Source organism: Agelaius phoeniceus, chromosome 1, assembly GCF_051311805.1.
Source record: "Agelaius phoeniceus isolate bAgePho1 chromosome 1, bAgePho1.hap1, whole genome shotgun sequence".
Classification (NCBI taxonomy): Eukaryota; Metazoa; Chordata; class Aves; order Passeriformes; family Icteridae; genus Agelaius; species Agelaius phoeniceus.
The window spans coordinates 36,577,947-36,601,699 of record NC_135265.1 but is presented as its reverse complement, the minus strand read 5'-3'; the positions used below and the strand labels follow the sequence as shown (position 1 = coordinate 36,601,699).

General features: G+C 41.5%; 1 protein-coding gene across 1 annotated transcript in view; it reads right to left on the bottom strand.

Moving 5' to 3' along the window:
* Nucleotides 1–21,436, bottom strand: part of PLCL2 (phospholipase C like 2) — a 100,428-nt gene extending 78,992 nt beyond the window's left edge. Inside the window, exons 1-2 of the mRNA XM_077176525.1 lie at nucleotides 21,092–21,436; nucleotides 19,875–20,418 (exon numbers count right to left, since the gene is read on the bottom strand). Coding sequence (XP_077032640.1) covers nucleotides 19,875–20,189 — 315 coding nt within the window. The 5' untranslated portion in view covers nucleotides 20,190–20,418; nucleotides 21,092–21,436. The remainder of the gene's footprint in view (nucleotides 1–19,874; nucleotides 20,419–21,091) is intronic.
* Between the last annotated feature and the right edge of the window lie 2,317 nt (nucleotides 21,437–23,753).

Sequence of the window (23,753 nt, the reverse complement as noted above, 5' to 3'; positions counted from 1 at the left end):
GACAGAAAACATGTCCAACAATCTTCTGATGAACTATTCATTCTCTGCATTTCCCTTGGGAGAAAAGGAGGGCTCTCCCAAAGTTCTTGACATAGACTGGGATTCAAAGCATCCAACTAGTATCAAAAGTAGCAAAAAAATTCTCACTTGAAAACAAAACTGTAACTCCTAAGAATCCTCCAGGCAGAAACTGTCATTATAAGCAACCAGATTGACAAGGTCATCTTACTTACAGTCCTGGGGTTTGTGTTTAATTCTGTGTTTGAACTTAAATTTACAATTAAAAATAAAAAATACTGGTTTTAAAAAAGCACAAAAATACCATAAATAGTTCTTATCTCTTCTTTTGTTCAATTGATAATAAATACACGGCAGCAATAAAGCCTGAATCCTTATCAGGAGTTGTGGAAGAAAACTTCTCTTGCAGCCTCAGTTTTTAGGGATAAACACTGAGAACTGTCACCTCTGCAGAATATTCTTCAATTCCAAATAATTCAGATTGACCTACTAAGGACTCTCCAGATCAACTGGATTTTATCAATTCCCATCAGTTATTACTAAACACTATGGACAACAAGCAAAGATTTTCTGCTCATTTTTCTCTCTTGTACCCACCACAATTCCCACTTCTGCTGAGTGTGAAGGAATAATTTCAGTACCACCATGAGATTGCCACAGGTATCTTAAGTTCAATGCAAGAATTTTGCTAATGGATTCAAGCAGCAAGCAATTTCTGTTAACAAAAGGCCAGCTTGAACTCCTCAGAAAGAGAAAAAAGCATCAAGAATGAAGAAAATAACTTTCCTCTCTCCCACACGCACAAGTCATCAAATTGTTCCAATCATTTTCAGAGCTAAGGGCTTTTTTCTTCTATGGGTGAAAGAGGTGAATGGAAGGGGAGGAGAATAAGTAATATACTATCTCCTGAGAGAGGCCAATTCTGGGAAGAATAATTCCAAGTAGATTTGTAGAAATTGGAAAAAAGAGAGTGAGAACATGCTAGAAGAAGGCTTCCTCTAAACCAAAAAAGAACAGTGTCAGTGATTTAATTCAATACTTTCCTGTGACCTTTAAAAATTTAATACCTGAGAAAAGCTGTGAAGGATTCAATAGCTCACAGTTTATGAATCCTTTGTGGAATAACCACACTAACACTATATACTCAAATAAGAGAGAGGATAGAAAGTGACTAGACTTCAATAGAGACAGAGGATAAAACAGAACAGAGACATTAAAATAATGCAGACAAACAAGATGGAGAAACAGGAATGCCAAACCTTAAAGGAGGACGTTGATGTGACAGATGTTTCAGAAACTCCAGCTAATGAAGACTATCACTGGGAAATTATTGCCAGCACAAAAGTTCATTGAGTCAAAATAATTTGTTAGTGTAGAGGATTCTGCTATCCATGAGAGGTGCCTTACAGTTAAATCAGATAAACTAACTCTATCAAAACATATCACAAGATCCATATGCATTGAGATTTCAGGTGCGACCAATCTACTTTCACATACTGAGGAAAAAGAGGCTGAGGGACACAGCACATTATCAATAAAAGATTTCAATTCTTTCCAAGTACACGGGACAGCTGTTATGTTTCAAATAAGATGCCAAAGTCCTAAGAAATCTTTTAATCTATATATCACACCTGACTACTTTATCGGAGAGCAAACATAACATCAGAATACAAAGCAAAACAAAGACCAGTAAGGGATGATTTCTCACCATCTCACCCTATAAAGAGAATAAAGACACATCAAATGAAATTAACAGGTGGCAGATTCAAAATAAAAAAGAGTGGGTACCTATTCCTCACCAGGACATCCAAGATACAAAACTCTGAGCCACAGGTTGTGCTACAGATGCCAAAGTGTACAGGGTTGAAAAAGAAACTGGGGGAAAAAATGGGAGCAAAACCTATCCTTTAAATTAGATACTAAATATGAGAATACCATTGCTCACTCCAAGAACCCTTGTGCAATAGGTCACTGAAAAACTACTAGGTCATTATTGAGGGACAATAATACAGGTTAGTTCATCCTTGCACTTCTCCCTGCAAAAAGCAGGGCAGGGAGAAGCACTGAACTTCAATAATGAAAAGTCAAAGCACTTCAGTGCCTGTCTCCTGCTTTGTGCACTCTGAGGCTTCTGAGACAACAGGGCTGCTGTCCTTGCTTCCACACATGGCTGAGCTTGATGGGCTGTTCCAGCACCTGGGCCCCTTCCTGAGGCCTCTCACCCCCAGAGAGGTGAGGAGGCTGCACAGGGGGATGCTTGGCTGCCTGCTGCAGCTCTCACCCAGCACCCCTGTGCTGCCAACACATCCCCTGCAGCCAACAGCTCCAGGACCAAACAGCCCAGGAGGCAAAGGCAGCAGTGAGGGATGGCTACACTGGCCCCAGTGTCACCATATCCTCCAAGTGACCCCACTGGGAAGCACCCGGGTTGCCAGAGGGGCTCCAATGTGATATTTTGTTACCTTGTCCTTCCCAGTGCTAGAATCCAGCCAGTGCCTGTGGACCAGGGACACTGAAGCCTGGACATTCAGCACTGTTATCTTTCTCAATAACTTTCTCAGTTATTGAGAGTTTGGTCTTTACCAAACCAAGAATCTGCATTCCCTGTACTCTTCTGAGCAGAGTTTCCCCATCTAGTATCTATTTAGTGGGCACACACATCAGTTTATTCTGTCTTCTTGCTTATCCTTTGCCCAGAGAACTTCAGCTTTGCCCTCCTTGCACGCTTCAGAGCCCGCTTTCAAGCACTCCTCTGCAGGCCCACTGGAGATAGGATGATGGCTAGATGTGAAAAGGCCATTCTTAACAGAAGACTTCACACAGCTTATGAAAATATGTGCATTTAGGAATTTGTTTATTTGTGTGTTTGACTTTAATTTATATTCCAGTTTTTAATTTATTCTCTGATCCATTTCAGGCTATGGAGATTGTTGCACTGTCATATCTGCTTCACAGCACACCAATGAACAGAGCAGCTCATGACTACCAGTTTAGGAACTTCCAACACCCACCTTTTGTTTTCCAAGAGTAACACAAGCTGGATGGAAGTGTTTTGCTGAGGAATTGGCATAGACAGCCTTTGCAGCAAATCATGGCAACAATCCTAGTACCACTTTTGTGGATGGCCCCAGGAGGAATATAGAATCACAGAATGGCTGACAATGGAAGGGACCCTAAAGACCACCTAGTTCCAATCCTCCCTTTCCCCATTATTGGCAGGGATGCCACCCACTAGACCAGGTTGCTCAAAGACCCCTCCAGACTGGCCTTGAACACTTCTGGGAATGGGGCATCCGCAACTTCTCTGGGCAACCCATTCCAATGCCTCACCACCTTCAGAATAAAGAATTTCTTTCTAGCATCTTATCGACATCTTTTTAGCTTAAAACCACTCCCCCTTGTAGCTCAATGGTAGTTTTGAGATACTTTCCATTTCCTTTATCCTTGGCTGTTTGAAAGTGTAAAGGAAAATGAAATGTTAAAGAACTTCAGCACAAAAGATGTGAAATTTCAGAATTCTGTAACTTTCTCTCTTTCCTTTAAATAAGCACTCTCCCTTAAGGCTGTGACCTGCTTTTTTGCATGTTTTTTTAACAATACAAACTTATTGGAACAGTAAACTGGTATCACAATGGACCAGATGCTGCTTGGCCCTTTAGGAACACCACAGCAATACAATATTCTCTTCCTGTGTACTTAATAAGCCCCAAGCCATGAAATAAACCCCAAAAGTAACTATTTTTAATGTCTCAAATTAAATAAAGAATAGTTTAAATATCTCTGCTTTTAAGCTTATATTGACAATTTGAAATGCAAGGGAATTCTGTTCTATTCCCACATCTGGTTCTTCCAATGAACCCTATGAAGCAAGAACATTCCTATGAATCAGGAAAAAATATAATGAAAATTACAATTATGATTCATTCATACTAAACTGAGTATTTTGTCTTCTTGGTAAATTCATCTTCCCCTTTACACATCTATAAATATATATCCACCAAACTAAAACTGATCTATTCAATTAATCCTGCATATCACACTAAATAGAATAAGCTTACAAGTTTGACCCCAGAAAATAACACCACCTTATGAAACTACCTTTAAAGAAAAAAGAAAATGTTTCAAAAACATGGGGTGATACACAGTGAATATACATGCTACAAAATCAAGAACTACATATAATAAAATAATGCTGTAGTAGAGATAAATAAAATTACTCTATTCTTTTTGTTGTTCTTCACTACCAACACAGGTCAATTACTAGAACTCACATAACACTCAGGCCAGACAAGAGACCTTCCAGTGTCACACACACAAAAAACCCCAAAAACATAAAACCCCAAATCACAAAAAAACAAAAGGGAAACAAGGACAGAATTAGAAGTGAAGGATTTACATTATGCCACCTTAAAAGTCAGCTTTCTGCATCATTTGCTTATTTCCTCTGTTTGGAAAACTGCCACATTTCTTCCTGAAGCATTTGTTAGGAAAGATTTTCTTGATGATGCTTCTGCCCCTTACATAGATTTCTGAGATCTTGGTTTTCTATGATATACAAGTGGAACACAAATGCCTCAGACCTGAGAAGCTTTGCAATAACTGAAGTAAAACAGGTTATGACAGCTAAGTATAACAAGTATCTTCAGTAAGGAATTCCAAAATAATTTGGGCAAGGAACAGGAGAAAAGGTGCCCATAAACTCTGACATTTTTCAAGCTACAGCTTAAAATGTGGGGGTTCTGTCTTGGGGAGGAGGGAGGGGGTGATTCTAAATTTTTACATGTAAGCAAAACAGTGTTATAAAATTCTAGCAGGTGTCACCTTCTCCCAGTCATCTATTGTGAATACTGAAAGAAAAGTCATAATGTGAAATAAGTACAATTTTCAGTAACAGTTTGGTTCAAAGTCTCCTAGAGTTTTAGTACATTTCTTATTGTGTTTTACAGTAACAAATTACATTAAAACAAAGATTTCCTGGAGGCAAGAAGAAATGGCTTTTCATTGCTTATTTAAAACAAGTAATGAGTTTGGCAAGCTACAAAGACAACAGAGATGGAAATGAAGTTTTAAGCAGCACAATTTCTGCCTCACAGAACTGCAGCTAATGTAAGGCACAGAATGACCACAGACATAGTGGAGAGAGTTCTCCTGTATGATCTCAACACAGCTGGATGAGAACATTTCTTAGCAGTAGAATAATGCACAACACAAGTTCAAACATTTTTTATTTTCTCCAAAGTGTTGCCTCTCTCCCTTTCCTCAACATAGCAGGTGCAAGAATGGCAGTCTTGTTTTGTTTTCCCACTGGAAGAAGACTGCTCCCTGAGATGACCATAACTTTTATTAAAAATAGGGTAGTAACAAAACAAAAATATTAGACACAAGTTTTATTCTGTCTATATTAAAAAAGAAATCTTATAAACTAAGAATTGTCATTAAAAGAACCATATTTTCATAAAGAGCGTTAAGAAATGTCACTTTCATTTCATACACTGTAGTGCTGCAAGATGATTTAACAAGCCACAGAGGGATTTTGCTGCTGCTCAACAGTACCTTTCACAATAAGATCTCCCAAAACACTTACCAGCAAGAAATTAACTGATATTCCACAAAGAAAAAAAAAAAAAAAAAGAAAGAAAGAAAAAAAAACCACCACTAGCAAACTACTAGTAAATGTAAGCTTTCCACAATGCTGTACAGTGCTGAAATCTGTGAAAACTATGAGCTACCAAAGTTATAGGAAAAGGACTCCAAAATATTTTGCCTCATTCAGTCATGTTATTCTTTGCATAAAACCCATCCTGACCTACAACCAAAAATCCATTCTTTTTTTCACCAGCTTTCAAAAACTGCCCTACTTAGCAACAAGGAACATATTCCACACCTAACATACCTCTTTCTGTTTCTTATCATATGGAATATTACATTTTCCAAGTAACTCCTTTAAACATTGTGACTATGATTGATACCTCAGCTGTCTGTGAAATCATTGTATTTCCTTCCCCTGCAACCTGCTTGCATTCTCAAGCCTCTGGTTTCAGGAACCTTGGACTCAGATTTAAATTCCTGCCAAGTTGTTGGCCTGAACTAATACAGAGCTTTTTTTCACCCTTTCTAGTATAACAAATTGAGAGCTTTGAATTGAGGCCTTGCTCTTTTTTCTGAAGTTTTGTCTGTCAACAACAGCATTTAAGAATCTTTAACTGTAGAAGCACCTGATCAGTGCAGGACCAATACAATTTCCATTGTGCTGCAGGGACTCCCAGAAGTTTGTTACCAAGGTCTCCTAAGCAGGTAAAAAGAGGAAGGTTTATGCAACTACACTGTTAACAATTATATAAGATTTCTTGGGCCTAGAGTTCAGTCTGTATTATATTTTAGAAAAATCCTGGAATAAAGAAACAAACACAAAAACCCACCTGGCTTACGATAAAAGCAGCCACCAGAAGTTTTCAGCAGAAGCCCATGACTTATTCCCATTAACTATTGTAAGCAGTGCAGATGAGGCATTTAAAATAAGAAAATTATAAGGTGTACATTTCTAGAGTACAGAACTGTATTCTAAATACTTTATATAGTAAGGAAAAAAAAAAGAAGCAGGGAGTAGCTTTTACCACGATTAATTTTGATTCTTTCAAAATGCAGTGACATGGCAGCTAGGAGTAAGGCTCTGAACCAAACAGGGAAAAACCATAACAGTGCTCTTCATTTGTCTTTTATACAAAAATGAAAAAAGTTTCATTTGTACTTATTTCACACAAAAAATTTCTTAAACATTTACCAGTTATGCTATGTTTTAAAAGAATTCATCAGAAAAATCTTCTTTCTCCATCACCTCAGCCAAAGGTACCATTTGATGAAGTACGCTGAGCAAATTTACATAAAGCCTCTGTGATGGTGGATAATCAGGCACAAGGTTAAAACACCAGGTGACAGGTTTTTCCCAGCAAAAGATGCATTTAGTTAATGGCATCTCTTAATGTAATTTTACTAAATTCACCAGAAAAAGTGAGAAAGACCTGAAATGAATTCAGTAATTCAATAAATTCACTTCAGAATACTTCTAATACATGAAGAAACAGTTTGCAGACCGTACTGTAAATCTAAACATTAGAATCTTTTCTTTTAAATAAAATTAATTCAAGATTCTTAGGTATATGGAAAGTGGTTAATCTTGTAAATCATTTTTATTGGCCAAAGCTTTAATCACAAGGCACTCAAATGATTATAGTGAACTTTATATATCCACTAAGGACTGAGTTGAATTTTGGCATTAGATGTAGAAGAAAATGAATATATTTTCTGCAGCTGAATCCACTGAAAGTATATACTTGAGCTATGATTTCCAACTAATATAAAAATTCATCAGCAATTCTCAGGACAAAAAATGGTGCAATTTCTCCCAGCAAGGCAAGAACTCCTAAATTACTATTTTTGGAGGTTAAGTTCAATATTTATGAAAAGAAATATTAATTTCCACATGTAAAAAAATGAAAATCCATGTCATGTTCTATTCTTGCTACTCCAACTGAGTGCATGTCACTTACACACAGAAGAAAAATAGCACATAATTAGACATTTTAGAACAAGCAGGAGAATTACCTGAAGCTCTGAGACTTAATTGCATCAAGATAATGCTGCTGACAGGGATGCTCAGAAATTATGAGTCAGACATTGGACTCTTGTCACAAAATGGTCACACAAAAGCCTGAGGATTCAAAAATCTGCAGGAATTCAGGAGTAACCAAGGTATCTGTCAACAGAACAGCCCAGCTGAGAAGGAGCAGGCTAATAGGGATTACTTTCCTTCTCAGTAGTGAGAAAGTAAAGAACAAAAAGAAAAACCAGTTTCTCTCCTCAAAGGAAAAGACAAGCAACAGTGTTGGGATTTTCTTCCAAGATAATGTTGTTGTATCAATCTTGTGGGACACAAACTTCCAGTTATCTTTGTCCTACGTTGCTTACTGTATTTAATAATCTTTTTAATCCTCAGTTGAATAATTCTCTAAAGTGAAACTTTAGATGCTCTGTTTTCAGCAAGCTATCAGATCTCATTGTTGTACTTTGTGTGAGTTTTCTAAAGAATAAAAATGCCTTCTTGTCTCTTCTGGACTCTGACACAGGCATTCTGAGGAGCCTCAGACATTATAAAGCAAAAGAAAAAAAAAGCTTGAATAAAAAAAAATCCATTAACGTGAGTGCTGGACATGAACCTTGAAAGTCAACCACAGCTACAAGCTCAATGTGCTAATCAGCAATGCTGTCACCAGCACCATGAAAAGACTTTGTAACACTTTAAAAGACTTCTAACAGAACAACTGTCTCCTGCAAAGATGTGAATGGCAGCCACTTCCAACAGAAGTAGCAGCAGCAGCACTGCCCTTCTTACACAGTTCTTTAAAAAGGTTTTAAATATTTAGCAAAAGGTTTTAACAGCACTCTCCCACTGCCAATTAGCAGCAGTGATACCATTTAAATATTTGATGATGACAACACTAAAAATAAATAAATTAAAATCCAATTTAGTATCACAATATTGCTAAACCTTCATTATGTTACAGTGGATCTACACATTTGACTGGCACACATTTGGAGTATCATTTTAGTTCTGCACTGCAAAAAATGAATAAAACAGAAGGGAAAATATATATATAAAAGAGCACCAGAATAAAAAAGCATAGAAAAGCTTCAATAGGTGGAACAACTAAAACATCAAGATTTTTTAGTCCAGAAAAAGAAATTACATGAAGCAAATGTGAGGAACATCTCTCACCTCCTTTGTGTAAAAGAGAAAGTGTTGTTCTAACATAAGAACCAGGGGATACCAGGTAAACAAGTAAAAAGCTGCCTAGTAAAACCATGCAAAGAAAAAAAAAAAAAAAACAAAGAGGGAAAAAGAAGACTTCTTCACACAACATTTAGTTAAGAAACTGCCATAGGATGTTAAAAGCTGCCAAAAGTCAAACTGGCCTTTGAAAACTAATGGGGGGAAAAAAACACCTGTAAGGATTAAATGTGCCTTAGCTCCAGATCACTTAAGGCTGGAAGCAGATGTCAGGAAAGGAGGCTTTTTCCATTCTTCCTGTTGGAGGCAACATCATGAGCCAAATGGACTTTTCAGCCTTACCCAGGCAGCCATCCTTAAAATTCACAAGGGCTGGGAGAGCTTTTGAAGGCTGGGGGAAACAGATGCATTTAGCCCAAGCTGTGCAGCCAGCTTTCATCACACACAGGTTCAAGCCCCAAAGCCTGTGGGGCTCCAACCCTTCCCAGTGTGAAGGCTGAGCACCCTGGCCTGGGCTCTGCACTCCCCTTCCATCACTCCTTTCCTGGGACTCACAGGCAGACACCAGGGACTGCACAGAGCACACCGAGTTCTGCTCTGCTCCAGCCCTTTGCCGGGAATAAAAGGTTCCCCAGCAGCTGTTCCAGACAAAAAGCAGAGTGTGGCCAGGCTGTTACTGCTGAAGCAGGAAGGCCAAGCTGTATGAAGGATGCAGAGAGAGCCAAGAAGAGGAGGGACAAGCAGGCAGGGTGACACAACAGATGAGGTGACAGACACGAACCGGATCCAGGCCAAGCAGGCCAGTGAAAGACCAATGCTATCACTTCCACAGCATCTTCCTAAATCTACAAAATATCACAAGGTAATTCTTATCACAACTGAAAGCATTTGGTGCCAAAGACCAATGCTATCAATTCCACAGTATCCTTCTAAACCTACAAAATACTACAAGGTAATTCTTATAAGAATTGAAAGCATTTGGTGCCAAAGACCAATGCTATCAATTCCACAGCATCTTCCTAAATCTACAAAACACTACAAGGTAATTCTTATAACAACTGAAAGCATTTGGTGCCTTCCCACCACACCACCACTCTCAGAGCGGATTCCACACCAGGCTGGCTGCTCCCTGAAGAAGGACCAAGCACGAGGCACATGGAACACATTATTAAAGCTGAAAAGTGCTAACCTCCAACAGTGCTTGTGAAACACATCTCTGCAACTACTGCAACTGGGAAGAACAACGAGAAGTTAAAGGACACTTGGGTTTAACAAATGTAGTACATCCAATAAGCCATGTAAAGTCCTTGGAGGGGGGGTCTTCAAAACCAAGGAGTCCTATTATACAGGGACTCAAACTATTCATGTCTGATCTAGCTTTCTCCACTATGTGGTAGTAACGTGCCATGCCTAAATACATTCTCATTTCACATAAATATTAGCCTTGAACTCTAGAATAACCCTGGCTTTTTGCAACAAACTGCCATCAACATATCTCAAAAAAATCATTATTTAGGGACCAGCCTCTGTAAACAACAAAATACATTTCAGTTGATTCAAGCCATTTCCTGAAGTAATTTATTTCCAACTATTATTGAGTTTTTCCTGCCTTATGTAACAAAAATGTAAGTATTTACATTGTAAACATCAATATTGCAATAATGTAAGTATTATTTCAGCAACTCAGAAACTAACATTTGCTACAATAGGTACATGAAAGAGATTCATTCTGCTTTAAGTTTACTAAACAAAGAAGCATGATAGAGTATACAAAGTCACTGTCTTGCATTTTTTTTTGTGTTCCTGTACTGTTCACAGGAGTTACTTAAAATCAATAAAAAACTGCCTATCCTAAAACCCCCAACAATAGGAAAGAAAACATTCTTAACAAAAGCTTCAACACAAGCTGAATTCCTGTCCTTTTAGTCCAAACTACACTTTGGTAATACAAAGCAATGAGATTATATTTTTCTAAATAAGCAGCCATTCACATTTAATTTTACGGAATGCAGCTAGAGCAAACAGTTGGACACATGAAACTCTTTTATCACAAGGAACTAGGTAATTAAATATATAAAACATCCCAGCTTTTCCATCATAAGAGGTACTTCACAAAACAAAACCCATGCAGACCATTCTGCTGCTGCAGAATTTCACAATCATTCTTCCTCTCCTCTCCTACAGTAAAAAGGGCAGTAAAGGAGGGGGATATGTTCACAGATGCTAAAACATCAAAGCACACACAGAGCTGTATAATGCTCTGGGTTTTTTTAGTGTAAGCAAAATAATAATGCTGGTAAGAAAAAAAAAAAAAACAAATATAAAAAAATAGGGGGAAAAGTTATAATCACAGAAACCCAGCCATAAAAGTGTCTTGAAAATTCTGTGGATGTGTTTTTTACCAAAAAAAGCAGCAGTATTCTGCAATACTGATTATCTCATAATTTAAAGGAAATATCAAACCATTTAAATCAATTCTACCAAAGGCATTAGGACATTAGTCATTACACTAACAGGCATAATATTAATTATCTGCTATATACTTGTAAGGTACCAATTTCTTATACCAAAATGAAACACCTAAACAAGTTTCTTTTGTTAAAGATTTTTAGACTTAATTTTGAAATCCTGCTTAATATCTTGCTATTTTTTATTGTTCATTTGATAAAACTGTCAGCTGCTGTTCTGAAAAGAAGTTGGTTTGTTTGTTTAAAGACACTTCCTGTCTGCCTCCACTTATTTCCAGAATGTGAATATTTGGTATCTGAAAAGATCCCTGAGCACCGTATACAATCTGAAGTACTCAGGGATATTTTATTACTTACTCCAAAAGGCCAAATGACATTAGAAGGAATCCCAAGAGAGGCAGAAATGAATCACAGCTATTTTACTTTCCCAAGGATGCACCAGGTAACACTGTGGCCTCAGTACTGCCAATTTCCAGTCACTCACTCTAATGCACACTTCAGTGTTTTGACCATTCATGTTTTGTGGTCTAGGAGGAAACAAGTGAGTGAATCAGGGATGTTCCTCTTTAGAAACAAGGGACAGTTGAGTCTGTACACACAGCTCTGTAAAAGAAGCAATTTAAGCAGATATTAAGAGATGTACTGCAGTCAAGAGGACAGGCAACAATCCTTTCAAAGGACTGCTTCGTGCACAGTCCTCTACAACAGGGAAAAGCAAGTGCAGCATGGCACTGCCCCTTGTTTCAAAGGCATGCCAGATGTGAAGATCCACTGTAAAACAGTAACAATACTCTTCATAAACACAGCTGCAAAACAGGGAAAGAGGCCACTTGCTACTTATTCTCCTTAAACACAAACAAGCCAGCCCCTTCCAAAGGGCCCTTTTTGTGCCAATGCTGCAATCCAGTAATAATAATAATATCATCAATTTGTACTTACCAACAATTATTTTAATATATTTAGAAGGAATAATATTTTCTCATAAATTGTATTTTTTAACTAGATTCTGCAACACCATATTGCTCTATTTAAAGGTGGTAAAGATTACACATAACCAATTTTTATTTTAACCATGGAATATATAATTTGATCTTGTACCAAAGTTTACAATCACTTAACAACAACAGCAAAAACAAAAATCACATACCACATATGATAAAATGAGAGCATCATTAAAATAGGATGTTTACCTGAAGGTGGAAGAGCTGCATGTATGTTAGAAGGTAAGTTAAAACTAGAAAGAACCTGGCAAATTGAAGGTATAATCTGAAATAATTAGAATGCAGTTAGTAGGACAAGTACAAGTTTTTTGCAGATGATTGCTTTTGCCCATTACAAAGAGGAGCAATCAGGCAGCAGCCTGCATAGAAGGATCATAATGAAAAGGTGATTAAAAGACAAAAGCATCAAACTGAAATTTATTAACAGTTGATCCTGTAGCAGAGCAGTGGAGCAGAGTAGACTGACCTCTTGAGGTCTCTTCCAGCCCGATTTTTAAACCTTCTTCAATACATATACATTGCTGATTTTTATCACATTTTTATTGTTTCCTCTTCTCCATGTATATTACACATAAATTATTATATATCTTTCGTCCCCCAAAATTGACCTGCTAATCTGTTTATATTTACACATATAAATTTTGAACATAATCCCATGTTTGAGTGAAAAGATAAATAATTTAGAATCCATGTACTAATAATATGTCTTCCAAATTAATTTGGCCCTTAGAGATTGATAATTGGTGAATTTTATATAAGGGTTTTTCCTAACAGAGTCAGTGCAACTAATACAAGCATTGATGGTAACATCACCCAGCAAAGGCCATATATAAAAGCAAAAATATATCCCAGCAAAGGCTGGGAAACTGCACTATTAATTTGTCCTGTCAGTCTCTGTTTAAATTCTTTTAATCTTCCATGAATGTAGTCAAATCATGGGAGCACAGTGTAATATTTGTGAGCCATGGGCAGGACACCACTGCTCTAATTCCTAGTTTAAAAATAGGTTAAACTAGTCATGTCACTGATCAAGCCTGATAATAGGCATAAGTAAAAATCTCATCAGGTATTCATAATGATTTTCAATTCCATTAATTAATTTTTCACCACTGAACAGACTGAACATGTTTTGTGGATAGTCTAAGGTTTTGTGGGGAGAGGGAGTGGAGGAGTTGTTATTATTCACACTAGCCAAGCTCTTTACTCAGTCAAGAGAAATACATAGATAAGCTCTTCCAGAAGAAAAGTCAGAGAAGTTAAATTCATCCAAATTTAGAGCCTGCTTCAAGTCAGCTTTTGGAAAAAGTACTTCTCTTCATGGACTATGGTATATAAGCTAACTAAATCACATAAAGGCAGTATCCTCATGTATACATTTCTACAAACAACTTCTTTTAATGTGTTGCATATCTCCAAATAAAATTTTGATTACTATGGTCTACAGAACCAACTCATGCCAATAAAATACATTGCACAACACACCCACTCAGTGGCTGTGGCACACAGTGTCACAGTTAACAAGTAGGAAACTGCCTGATACATAGGTCTAATGTATATATACAAATACTTAAGGTATACAGCTTTTGTATCACAGAGGATATGCTCTTTATGGTGTTAAATATTCTTTCCAAAATACTCAATTTTTTAAAAAAATAGGAAGCCAGTACAAAATCAGTAGTAGAGGATGGAGAAGGAATACAAATATGGATAGGTGCTGGTAACCCTCTATAATCTAGCTGAGAGTCCAACAAATCATAGAGACAGCACCTTCTAAAAGACAGCTGCAGGACTCATGGAGCTGCAAGTAGCTACTCAGGTCTCTCATGCTGACAAACCAGAGATATAGGACAGATCTGCATTAAAACAAAAAAAAAAGCTAAGAAACAAACAAAAACAAATCCAGAAATTGCCTCTCAGAAAAAACGACACTTTGGCTGCATAGTTGAATGGCTGTCCAGGGTAAGATGTAGGGGGAGCACAGCTATCACAGCCTTCTTTCCTAAATATATGCCTTTTTTTGTGCTGTCAGTTTTGGTGTCAATTAGCACATGTGCTCTAGGCAAAATATCTTGTACTGCTGGGACACCCATGTCCTTCTTTCAAAGATCTTCTGTCACCAGAAGGAATTCAGCTGATACTGTCACATTTTGTTTCCAAGGGGAAGGGCACGAGTAAACCAAATATGTTGTTTCCTTCTTTCCTCTCCATGGCTGTTTTCTTTGAAATTAAGGAACCTTAGCATCTTTGGGCCAAATCAAATTTACTTGCATCATTACACAGGTTTCTTTGCAATATGAAAAATGATTGAAAGTCAGGTAATTTCATATACTTTAAACTGTGTCCAGCAACCTAATTCTTTGATATTCTTTCAGATGGAAGCCAAATATGTATGACCTATTCCTGGGCCTCTGTGAAGACTTGCAAATGTTGTGGCTAAGATAATTTCGGACTGCAGAGAACCTAAGTCCACTAAAAATGCTACATTAGAGCTTACCATGAATGCAAAAGAGTTTCTATTAAAGCCTTTAAAACAAACATAGTTGTAGAAAACACTGTCCAACATTTTCCATCTTTCATATTTTTTACACCTGATACAAATGGGTTTACAGTATGAACTACAGATCACAGAAGACTGAACAAGTTAGCAGCATATTCTGGCACTCTAACAAGAAAGAAGATCTTGATGTACATGCTGTCTAAATCCCCTGTCATAGAAAGACACGGATATGTTTAGTTTCAAAGCAAAGCTCTGCTGAAAATTATACCCCAGAGTATCTACCTGCTAAATTTGGTTCCTCTCTTCTTACAGCCTTTGAAAGATAGAAGTTTACAATGCTCAGCAAGTACATGACTTTACAGAATGAAAGCTTTAGTTTAGACACATAAGCAAAAAGGAAAGATGCAAATTTGTTTAAGTTATCAGCCAAGAAATTTATTGATACTGTGATCATTATTGGTATATGCAAAAAAACCACCCTGAACTTTGCTTCCACACACATGTTGATAAAAACATTCCTGCTCACAGAATGCTAAAGCTGCCTTTCTCCACGTGTTTTTCACTGCTGCCTCCCTAAATAACTGCAGTCTCTCCTAAGTGTATCTATTCTCATTTTATTACTGCAACCTGTCTCCTAACAAAGACATATTTATCCCCATGGATCTCTTCCTGTCTAGGTCTATAGCTTTGGGAAACCATGAGGTTCTGTAAGCATTTATTGGACACCCCTGGAAGCAGGCAGCTCCGAGGAAACATACCCATACACCACGAGTCACTTGCTGCCTGAAAGATTCTCAAACGCCTACCACCTCAAAGTCTCTTTAAGAAAGGCGTGGAGGAACCTCACACAAAAATAAAGCAAGCTCACTGCCAGCTGTCAGAGAAGCTAAGAAAAGTTCACAGGATGCTTAAACCCACTTTGAACTGCAAGATGTAAATTATTTTTACAGAATATTATAGGAAACGTTGTAGGAAATTACATAATAGGAAACCACAGCTAGCTGCACCAAGGAAAATATTATGGAGAAACAAAATAGTCACCCCAAAACCTGCTACATAGAAACAAGTGGTATATAAATTAGTTCACAAGTCAGGTATCCAAGAACCTTAATCCCATGGATGCACAATGTATCATCACTATTGCCTCTTGAAAAATCAGAATCTCATAAATACAGAGAATAAGAAAGTGAAAAAGTCTCTATAAACACATGTATATAGTCCCTGGCCCTCAAATTTGGTTCAACAAAGGCAATCAATAAAATAGATGATTCCATAAAAATTGCTACAAATTCAATACAAATTGCTACAAATTCAATTTAATCCTTTCAGCCTAAACACAGCTGATACATGAGAGTGAAAGGCCAAGTAAACTACTATGTATAAAGACTGCGTTACTTTTTCCAGTAATAGCAGCTGCAGCACCTGTCATCATCCTAGGTGACACCTCAGCCTCGAAGGGTAAATCACATTATATCAAACGAGAAAGAAAAAGTCAAAATTAACAGGTGCACAAAAGAAATAAGACAGAAAAAATATGGAGCTACTGGAAAAAGGGAACAGACACTGCAAGTGAGAAAGGAAAGGGAAAAAGGCAGCAACTGCTCTTCTCAGAGTTATGAAAATAGACAGCCAATGGAAGCACAGACTGAAACCAAAATAAAACACGGATCTGCGCTCCTGATTTTCATGCACAAACATTTGGTTCTAAAGAATTTAATCTGAACTAGAACTATTATTCAAATGTCAAATTTCCGTTTGTGACCCAAGCACCTACACAGTAATTGGCAGACACAACATTTAAGTACTAGATATTCCACAAAGGTGCATTTTACATACCAACTACAAAGTCATGTTTTGCATGAATGTAGTCCCTGGACCTCAGATTTGGTTCAAGAAAGGCAATCAATTTTTTCGTGTTTTGCATGAATGTATGAAATCTACATCTGCATGGAACAGACCCGCTCCTTAAGGTTACCTTGTATCTTCTTTAAGAGCAGTTATAAGCCATTAAAACTCCAGGAACACTTTCCAAAAGCATATTACATCTTACTTTTCCCATTCTTTACAGACTTCTGCTCTACAAGAGCAGGCAAGAAGCATCTTCAGGTTTACTACCCATGCCAGATATTCCATAAGGTTTCATAGTGAAAACCAGGCACCAACACACCTGGACTCAAACCACCTGAACCGCTGAACTAAGCAGGCAAAATCATAATCAGAATATATTTAGACAAGTGATTTTTCCCAGAAGTATGACAATAGTCATATCTAAAATAAATATGGACCACATAACTTTAAATGCAGTGTTGCCACATTTTTCCACCTGAGATAATTATTCAAATAATAACAGAAAGTTTTAGTAATCAGTTCTTGGCTGCTGCACAGATTACTGCTCACATCTGCAAAATGGTATTCAGGAGCAATAATAGCAGAAAGTTGAATAATTTTGTATTCCAAAGTGCTGTCATTCCTGTAGAAACTAAGAACCTTGACTCGGGTATCCATGAAATGTAATTCAAAACCTATTTCCTTATCTCATGCTTCTTGATCTTAATATATCACAAATCCCTAGGTACTATGACCTTGCTTGGTCCCCAGAGAGGCAGAAGGTTGCAGAATAATTAAATCATACACTACAAAGTAGTAGAACAGCACGGTACACACTGCAAACAACACTACTGTCTTTCTTGGGGTACCACAGAAGAAACAAGAAACTGTTAAGAAGTAAAAGACCTGTAAAAAAAAGAGTGAAGAATGAAATTATTCCAATACTGAGCTCAGCTGCCCCCTGTCCATTGTTATGATTTCTTTAGCACACACACACACACACGCCCAGCATCACTGCTCAAACAGGAAGGGTGGGTACAGCCTGTCAAATGTGTTCCACTGCTCACTGCCCTTGCTCTCCCCTTGGTTTTTAAAGCAAGGCCCAGGAGACGGTAACACAACTTTCAATACACTATTGTGCATTGATATTCTTGATATTCTGCACATTTTTCTATCCAAGCAACAGAACAACAGAGCTAATGGGTAAAACACGGACTGATTGTGTGAAATTTATGCTCTAACTGTGGTGAATTGTGTGTGTTTTGTTTGGTGTTGTGATGGTGTTGGTTTTGATTTTGGCGTGGGGAATTCTTTTCTGTTGATGCGACTGACACTTGTGAAGATTGCATGATGGATGCGGTTTTTAGTGATAAGGGGTGGAATGTCTCTTGGGTTTGCATGACAAGATTTTGGTAGCAGGGGGGCTACAAGGGTGGCTTCTGTGAGAAGCTGCCAGTGGCTGCACCTATGACCGACACAACCAACACCAGCCAGCTCCCAGATGGCCAAGCCGGCCCCACCAGTGACTGTGGCAGTGCCCCTGGGATAACAGACTTAACAGGGGAGGGAAAAAACACTGATCAGAAGCAACTGCAGCCAGAGAAAGGGGGGGACAACAGACAAGTGAACAACACTCCAGACACCGAGGTCAGTGAAGGGGGGGGAAGAGGGAGTGCTCCAGGTGCCAGAGCTGAGATTTCCCTGCAGACCCAGAGAAGACCAGGGTGAGACAGGCTGTCCCCTAGCAGCCCATGGAGGACTCCATGGCAGGGGAGCTGGGTGCCTGAAGAGGGCTGCAGCCCTGTGGGAAACCCAACCTGGAGAGGGCTCCTGGAAGGATTTGTGACCCCATGTGGGAGCCACACTGGAGCAGTTCATGAAGAGCTACACTCTGTGGGTAAGACTCAGGCTATAGAAGTTCATGGTCCCTCCCATGGGAGGAGACACTATGCCGGAGCAGGATAAAAGTGTGAGGAGTCCTCCCCTGCGGAGGAAGGAACTGCAGAAATATGTGATGAACTGACCACAACCCTCCTTCCACATCCCCCTGCACCACAGGAGACGGGTAGAATGAAGGGAAGGTGCTTTTAAGATTTGGTTTTATTTCTTATTATCCTATACTGATTTGATTAGTAATAAATTAGTTTCCCCAAATTAACTGTAATTAACAAATTACTGTCATGTTTTGTCCTTGACAGTAATTTCTGAGAGATCTCTCCCTGTCCTTATCTCAACCCATGAGCCTTTCAGCCTTTCATTCTATCTCCTCTTCCCTGTCCAGCTGAGGAGGGGAGTGATAGAGTGGCTTTGGTGGGTGTCTGGAATCCAGTCAAGGTCAGCCTACCACAGCTGATTTTGGAAGCATATAAATATCTAAGAAGACAACACATCTAGCTTAATTTAGATCTAGCTGATCTTGATTAAACTCAGATCTTAAGTACTTGAAGTTGTGCCTCATTTCACAGCTGTTATACAATTGGAGCAATTTCTCTGTGCTCTCTCAACATTTTCATTGGAGTGGGAAAGGTAACCCAACATATATCTCAGGAACCATGGATTTAAGAAACCAAAACAAGCGTCTTGGTAGAAATAATTGTATTTTTTAAAAAATCCCATTCCTTTTTGCCCAAGCTACATTCTACCACTGATGCTCCCCCTACCTTTCAAGCTGAAACATAAGCATTCAGAATGTGCAGAGCTACTTATAAAGATGTTTCTATAGGTGAAGTATAACTCAGCCTACTGCTAAACGAGCTGTCATTTTTAACAAGAAGAATGTTCCCTATTATATACCTTCTCCCACCCCCAGCCCAATGAGAGCCTGAATGTCTCATCACCTGCTGTGTGCCTGTCACACACACAAGCCAATGGAGCCACTAAATTGCTCTGCACAGGTGCATCCCAAATAACAAGCATACTGTGCAATTCACGTCTTTCCTTGCCAGGCTGGTGCCCATGTTGTCTTGTCACAAGCCAGCTAGTTTCTCTCACCTTCCCTAACAGGAGTTAGATCCTTCTACTTTAATAAACCTCAAAACACAACGCCCTGCTACCCCCCGAGCGTGGATGTATACAAAGCCATCCTCTCACCGTTGTCCACTTCTGACAAAGGAAAAATCAAGTCCCCTCGCCACAGGGGGGAGAAAAAAACGAGAAAGAAAAAAGCTGCCTGTCCTTTCATCTAGAGCCAAGGCTCTGTAAGCCCAGTGTATCGCCCGCATCTCCCTGCCTCTGTCACAGAGAAAAAGACCCCGATGGGGAGGAGCAGGAGCTCTTACCTTAATTATGCTGCTCCTCCGGGGGATGCCGGGTTTGCCTTCTCGTTGTTGACTGGCGGAAAATCCTCTTTCTTTGCTGCTGCTCTCCGGGCTTGCAGGAGGAGCTGATCCCGGCTCTTCACCGGCTCCCGGCTGGGCACAGTCCCCGTTGGAGACCCGGCTGCCCGCACTGTCAAAGCGGGATCTCCCGCCACCGCCGCCTCCTCCTCCTCCTTCCCCATCTCCTGCCTTGAACGCCACCTTGCCTTGGACCGGCCCCGGGGAGGAGGGCAGCCCCCCGCCGCCGGTGCCGCCACCGCTGCCAAACTCCGCCATCAGCCTCCCTGGCTACGGCAGAAGCACCGCCGCTGCCCCCCTCCCCTCCTCCCGCGGCCGCTCGGCGGTGCCTCTCCTTCCGCTTTCTCTCTATTTACGATCGGGGGATTTTGAGCCTAAGTCTCTCCCCCCCGCGCATTTGGCAGCCGAGGCCGCGTAGCTCCAAGAGGGGAGGGGGGACGGACGAAACGTGTCGGTGGCGGCTCGGTGAGCACCAGTCCCGCAGCACCTGGGGAGGGAAAAAGAGACGAAACGTGACAACCGGTCCTCACACGAGGCGGGGGAGCGTCGCACCGCGGCGCGCTGCCCTGCGCGCACACACGGACACGCGTGGGAGGAGAGGGGCTCTCCGGGGTCCCCGCCCGCACACCCCTGACCCGCCGGGGGCACCGAGCGCAGCCCCGCCGCGGGGACAGGGACAGCGACCGGCCCGCCACGGGGCGCGGGAGGCTGGAGGGGACCGAAGGAACGGAGCTTTTGGGGCTGCTCAGCCGGGAAAACGAGAGGCGTTGATGGCGGTATTTTCTCACCCTGATACAGCGACACCCACAATCGCTGAAGCAACGAAGCGGGAGCGAAAAGAGAACTTGCAGAACAACACGCCCCAAAGCCTCCGGCCCCGGCCCGGGGGAAAGCCCGTCCCACGCACGGCGGGGACCATCCGCCGCAGCCCCTCTCCGGCCACTACCGGCGGCCAGAAGCGGCGGAACACGAGCAGGCTCGCCGCCGCCGCCCCGCGGGGCAGCCCCCGGGCGCCCTCGGCAACTTTTCTCCCTTCCCGCTGCCTGCCGACATCCAGCCGCTCTAGAACGGAGACAGCCCGGCCGGGGCAGCAGCGGCACCCCCGGCCCCCGCGGCACCCTCGCCCGCAGCCGCCCGCACGCTGCGGCCCCGCTACCCACCTCAGCGGCGAGCGGAGCCCCCGGCTGCCGCTGCTGCAGGAGCCGCTTTTCCCCTCTCCCCTCCTCCCCGCTATGGTCGCCGCCTCTGCCCGGAGCCGGATACAGAGAGAAACTGATTCATGTGGCTGCTTCCCTCGTTCTCCGCTGCTGCTGCTGCTGCCGCCGCCGCCGCCTTCCCCGGCCCAATGCTCGGCAGCAGCCCCGTGGGGGTAAACGCCGGCAGCGCCGAGGGGAGAGGCAGCCCCGGCCGCCCCCGCGAGGAAACTCTCCGGGGAAGGCTGAGCGAACGATCCGGGCTCGCCCCCCTGCCGCCGCCGCCGCCAGTCACAGGGCCGGCCCCGCGCGGATTGGCGGCCCCGCCGCCAGCACCCCCTCCGGCAGCTCGGGGGCGCTCCGCCCGAGGGCAGGACCCGCCCGCCCCTTCCCGCGCCCCGCGCTCACCGGAGGATTCCTCCGCACGCTCCCGCCCCGCGCCTCTCGGCCGGGCTCCGGGCCGGCACAAAAGAGCCCGTGCCCGGCCCCCCACTCCCGGCCGCATCCTCTGCTCCCCTCCGCGCCGGACGGCGGCTCCTCCCGCCCCTCCCGTCGGCGCCCCGGGCCCTTCACCCGCCCCTGCCCACCCGAGGGGCTGCGGCCGCCCGGGCGCGCAGGAAGGGCGGGGGGCGGCGGTGGAAAGGCTGGAACGGCCCTACTGGGCGCTGACAGCCCAATTAGTCCAATTAGAGCCGTTAATTATTAAAGGAACGAATGTGATGGAGTGCTGGAATATTAAAAGCTTAACGGAAACTGCAATTTGATGGTTGCCTTCAAGCGTGTCCACAATACAGCATACTCGGCCGACGTGCCCTCACGTACCCGATACACACTCGTTTAGGTTTGCTATGAGACAAACAGGAGGCACTTGGTGGAAGAGCAGTAATTCAGAGAGCTGCATATTTATTTTTACCTCTTAACACAGCTGCATGTTGCAAGAGCTTGATATTTCACGATTAAGTTGAATAAAGGGAAATGAAATGCCATAGTTGAGGCACTTGGCCCTTTGCTTGGAATTCAGAAATTGAGTCAGTTCGGGAGACAATATATTGAGAACATGAGCAAAATTGGAAATCGCAGAAATAGGAGTGCAAAGAGTCACACTGAGCAAAGAGACACCTAAGATGGCCCACACCATCTGACCTTCAGCATTTGGCTGAAGTGCTTAATGCAGGAGCTTGACTCAGATTATAGTCGAATGAAAGCACTACACTTTTAATTTAGGTTCCCTCAGTTGCCCTCAGGAGATCACTGACTGTGCCTGGAACCGCTGGCACAGAGATCAGATACCTATCCTAAATAGCTTGAATAAGGCAGCATAAATATCCCCCTTCAGCATACTGGTGCTGAAAACACTGGATTGAAGGGTGCATTTTCAGTCCTGTTCCCCAGCTCCAGGGCTTTACCACGGACTGCAGAGCAGTGCCATCGTACCTTTGTGGCCCAATGCTCTGAGCTGTCTCCAAAAGGAAGACACCTCCATCTTTTCCTTCAGAACACCAAGGGACAGCTCCAAAACACAGAGCCACAGGGATGATGTCTTCTGTCTTTTTTTACTGTTTAGATCACTTGGAGCATGAGAGCCCTCATTTCAATCTCCTCTTCCTGAAGAGATTGACGTCTGTGTCCCCACGGTCATTAAACAGCCACCTATTTACAGACTGGTGCTGGTGAGAGCATTTTCTTCAATATTCTGTCTGCAATCTGGACAATGCTGCTTGTCACGGCAGCAGAAAAGGAACCATAAGGCGTGATGCAGATTGGAGGAAAGTATGAAGCTCTTTGGAGAATATTACTTATTCAGTATCATTTCTAGTGGGTCAAGGAAGTTCAGAACCTGACACTGCTACGTGACTCATATATGGTCCCAATTTAATCAAACTATTAACGAAGCTTAAGGTTAAATGAAAACGTGCACATTTGCAGGATTTAGACTGTAAACACTAGGGACATTAATATTAAACTTGAGATCTAAAGTAGCCAAAGTTTGTGGTTTTCATTAGCTGGTAATACAGTGATTTACCATTTGCCCTTATGCGAACATCTCTTGCCTGGACATCTTGCCTCACGATTTAACTAGGAGAAGTCAGCCTTGAATATTAAATATTATCCAGTATTGTATCTACAGATGTGGACATCACAAGCCATCCCTACAGGAGACACTTTGTCGTCAGGAGCATCACTGTTTCTTCTGAAAGATGAAATTTATACACAACAGGTACAAAATGTTATTGGAACCATTTGTCACAGAGCCTTGCCAGTAAACTGGTGAGGAAGATGTGTGCTTTCTGTCATCTTGCTGCTTAAGATGCACATAGCAGAATACCAGTTTTAAGGCCTTTAGCAAAATTTCATCAGTCCTATCTCAGAGAAAAAAGGATTAAAAAAACCCTTTTCAACTCTGCTTATCTGTCCAACCTGTATAGAAACAAGATAACAACGCTGAAAAAGAAATCATTTAACTTTAGCCTTGGCAGTTCTGTAATGAATGATATCAAGACCTGCAGACATTGCCAGACTTTTGACTGTGAAGGTGATGATTCAATACAAAGGAAAGAGTAAAACTTCTGAATCTAGTCTTAAGGATACAGGCACACAAGTCAATACAATAGTATCTGTATTATGCTTA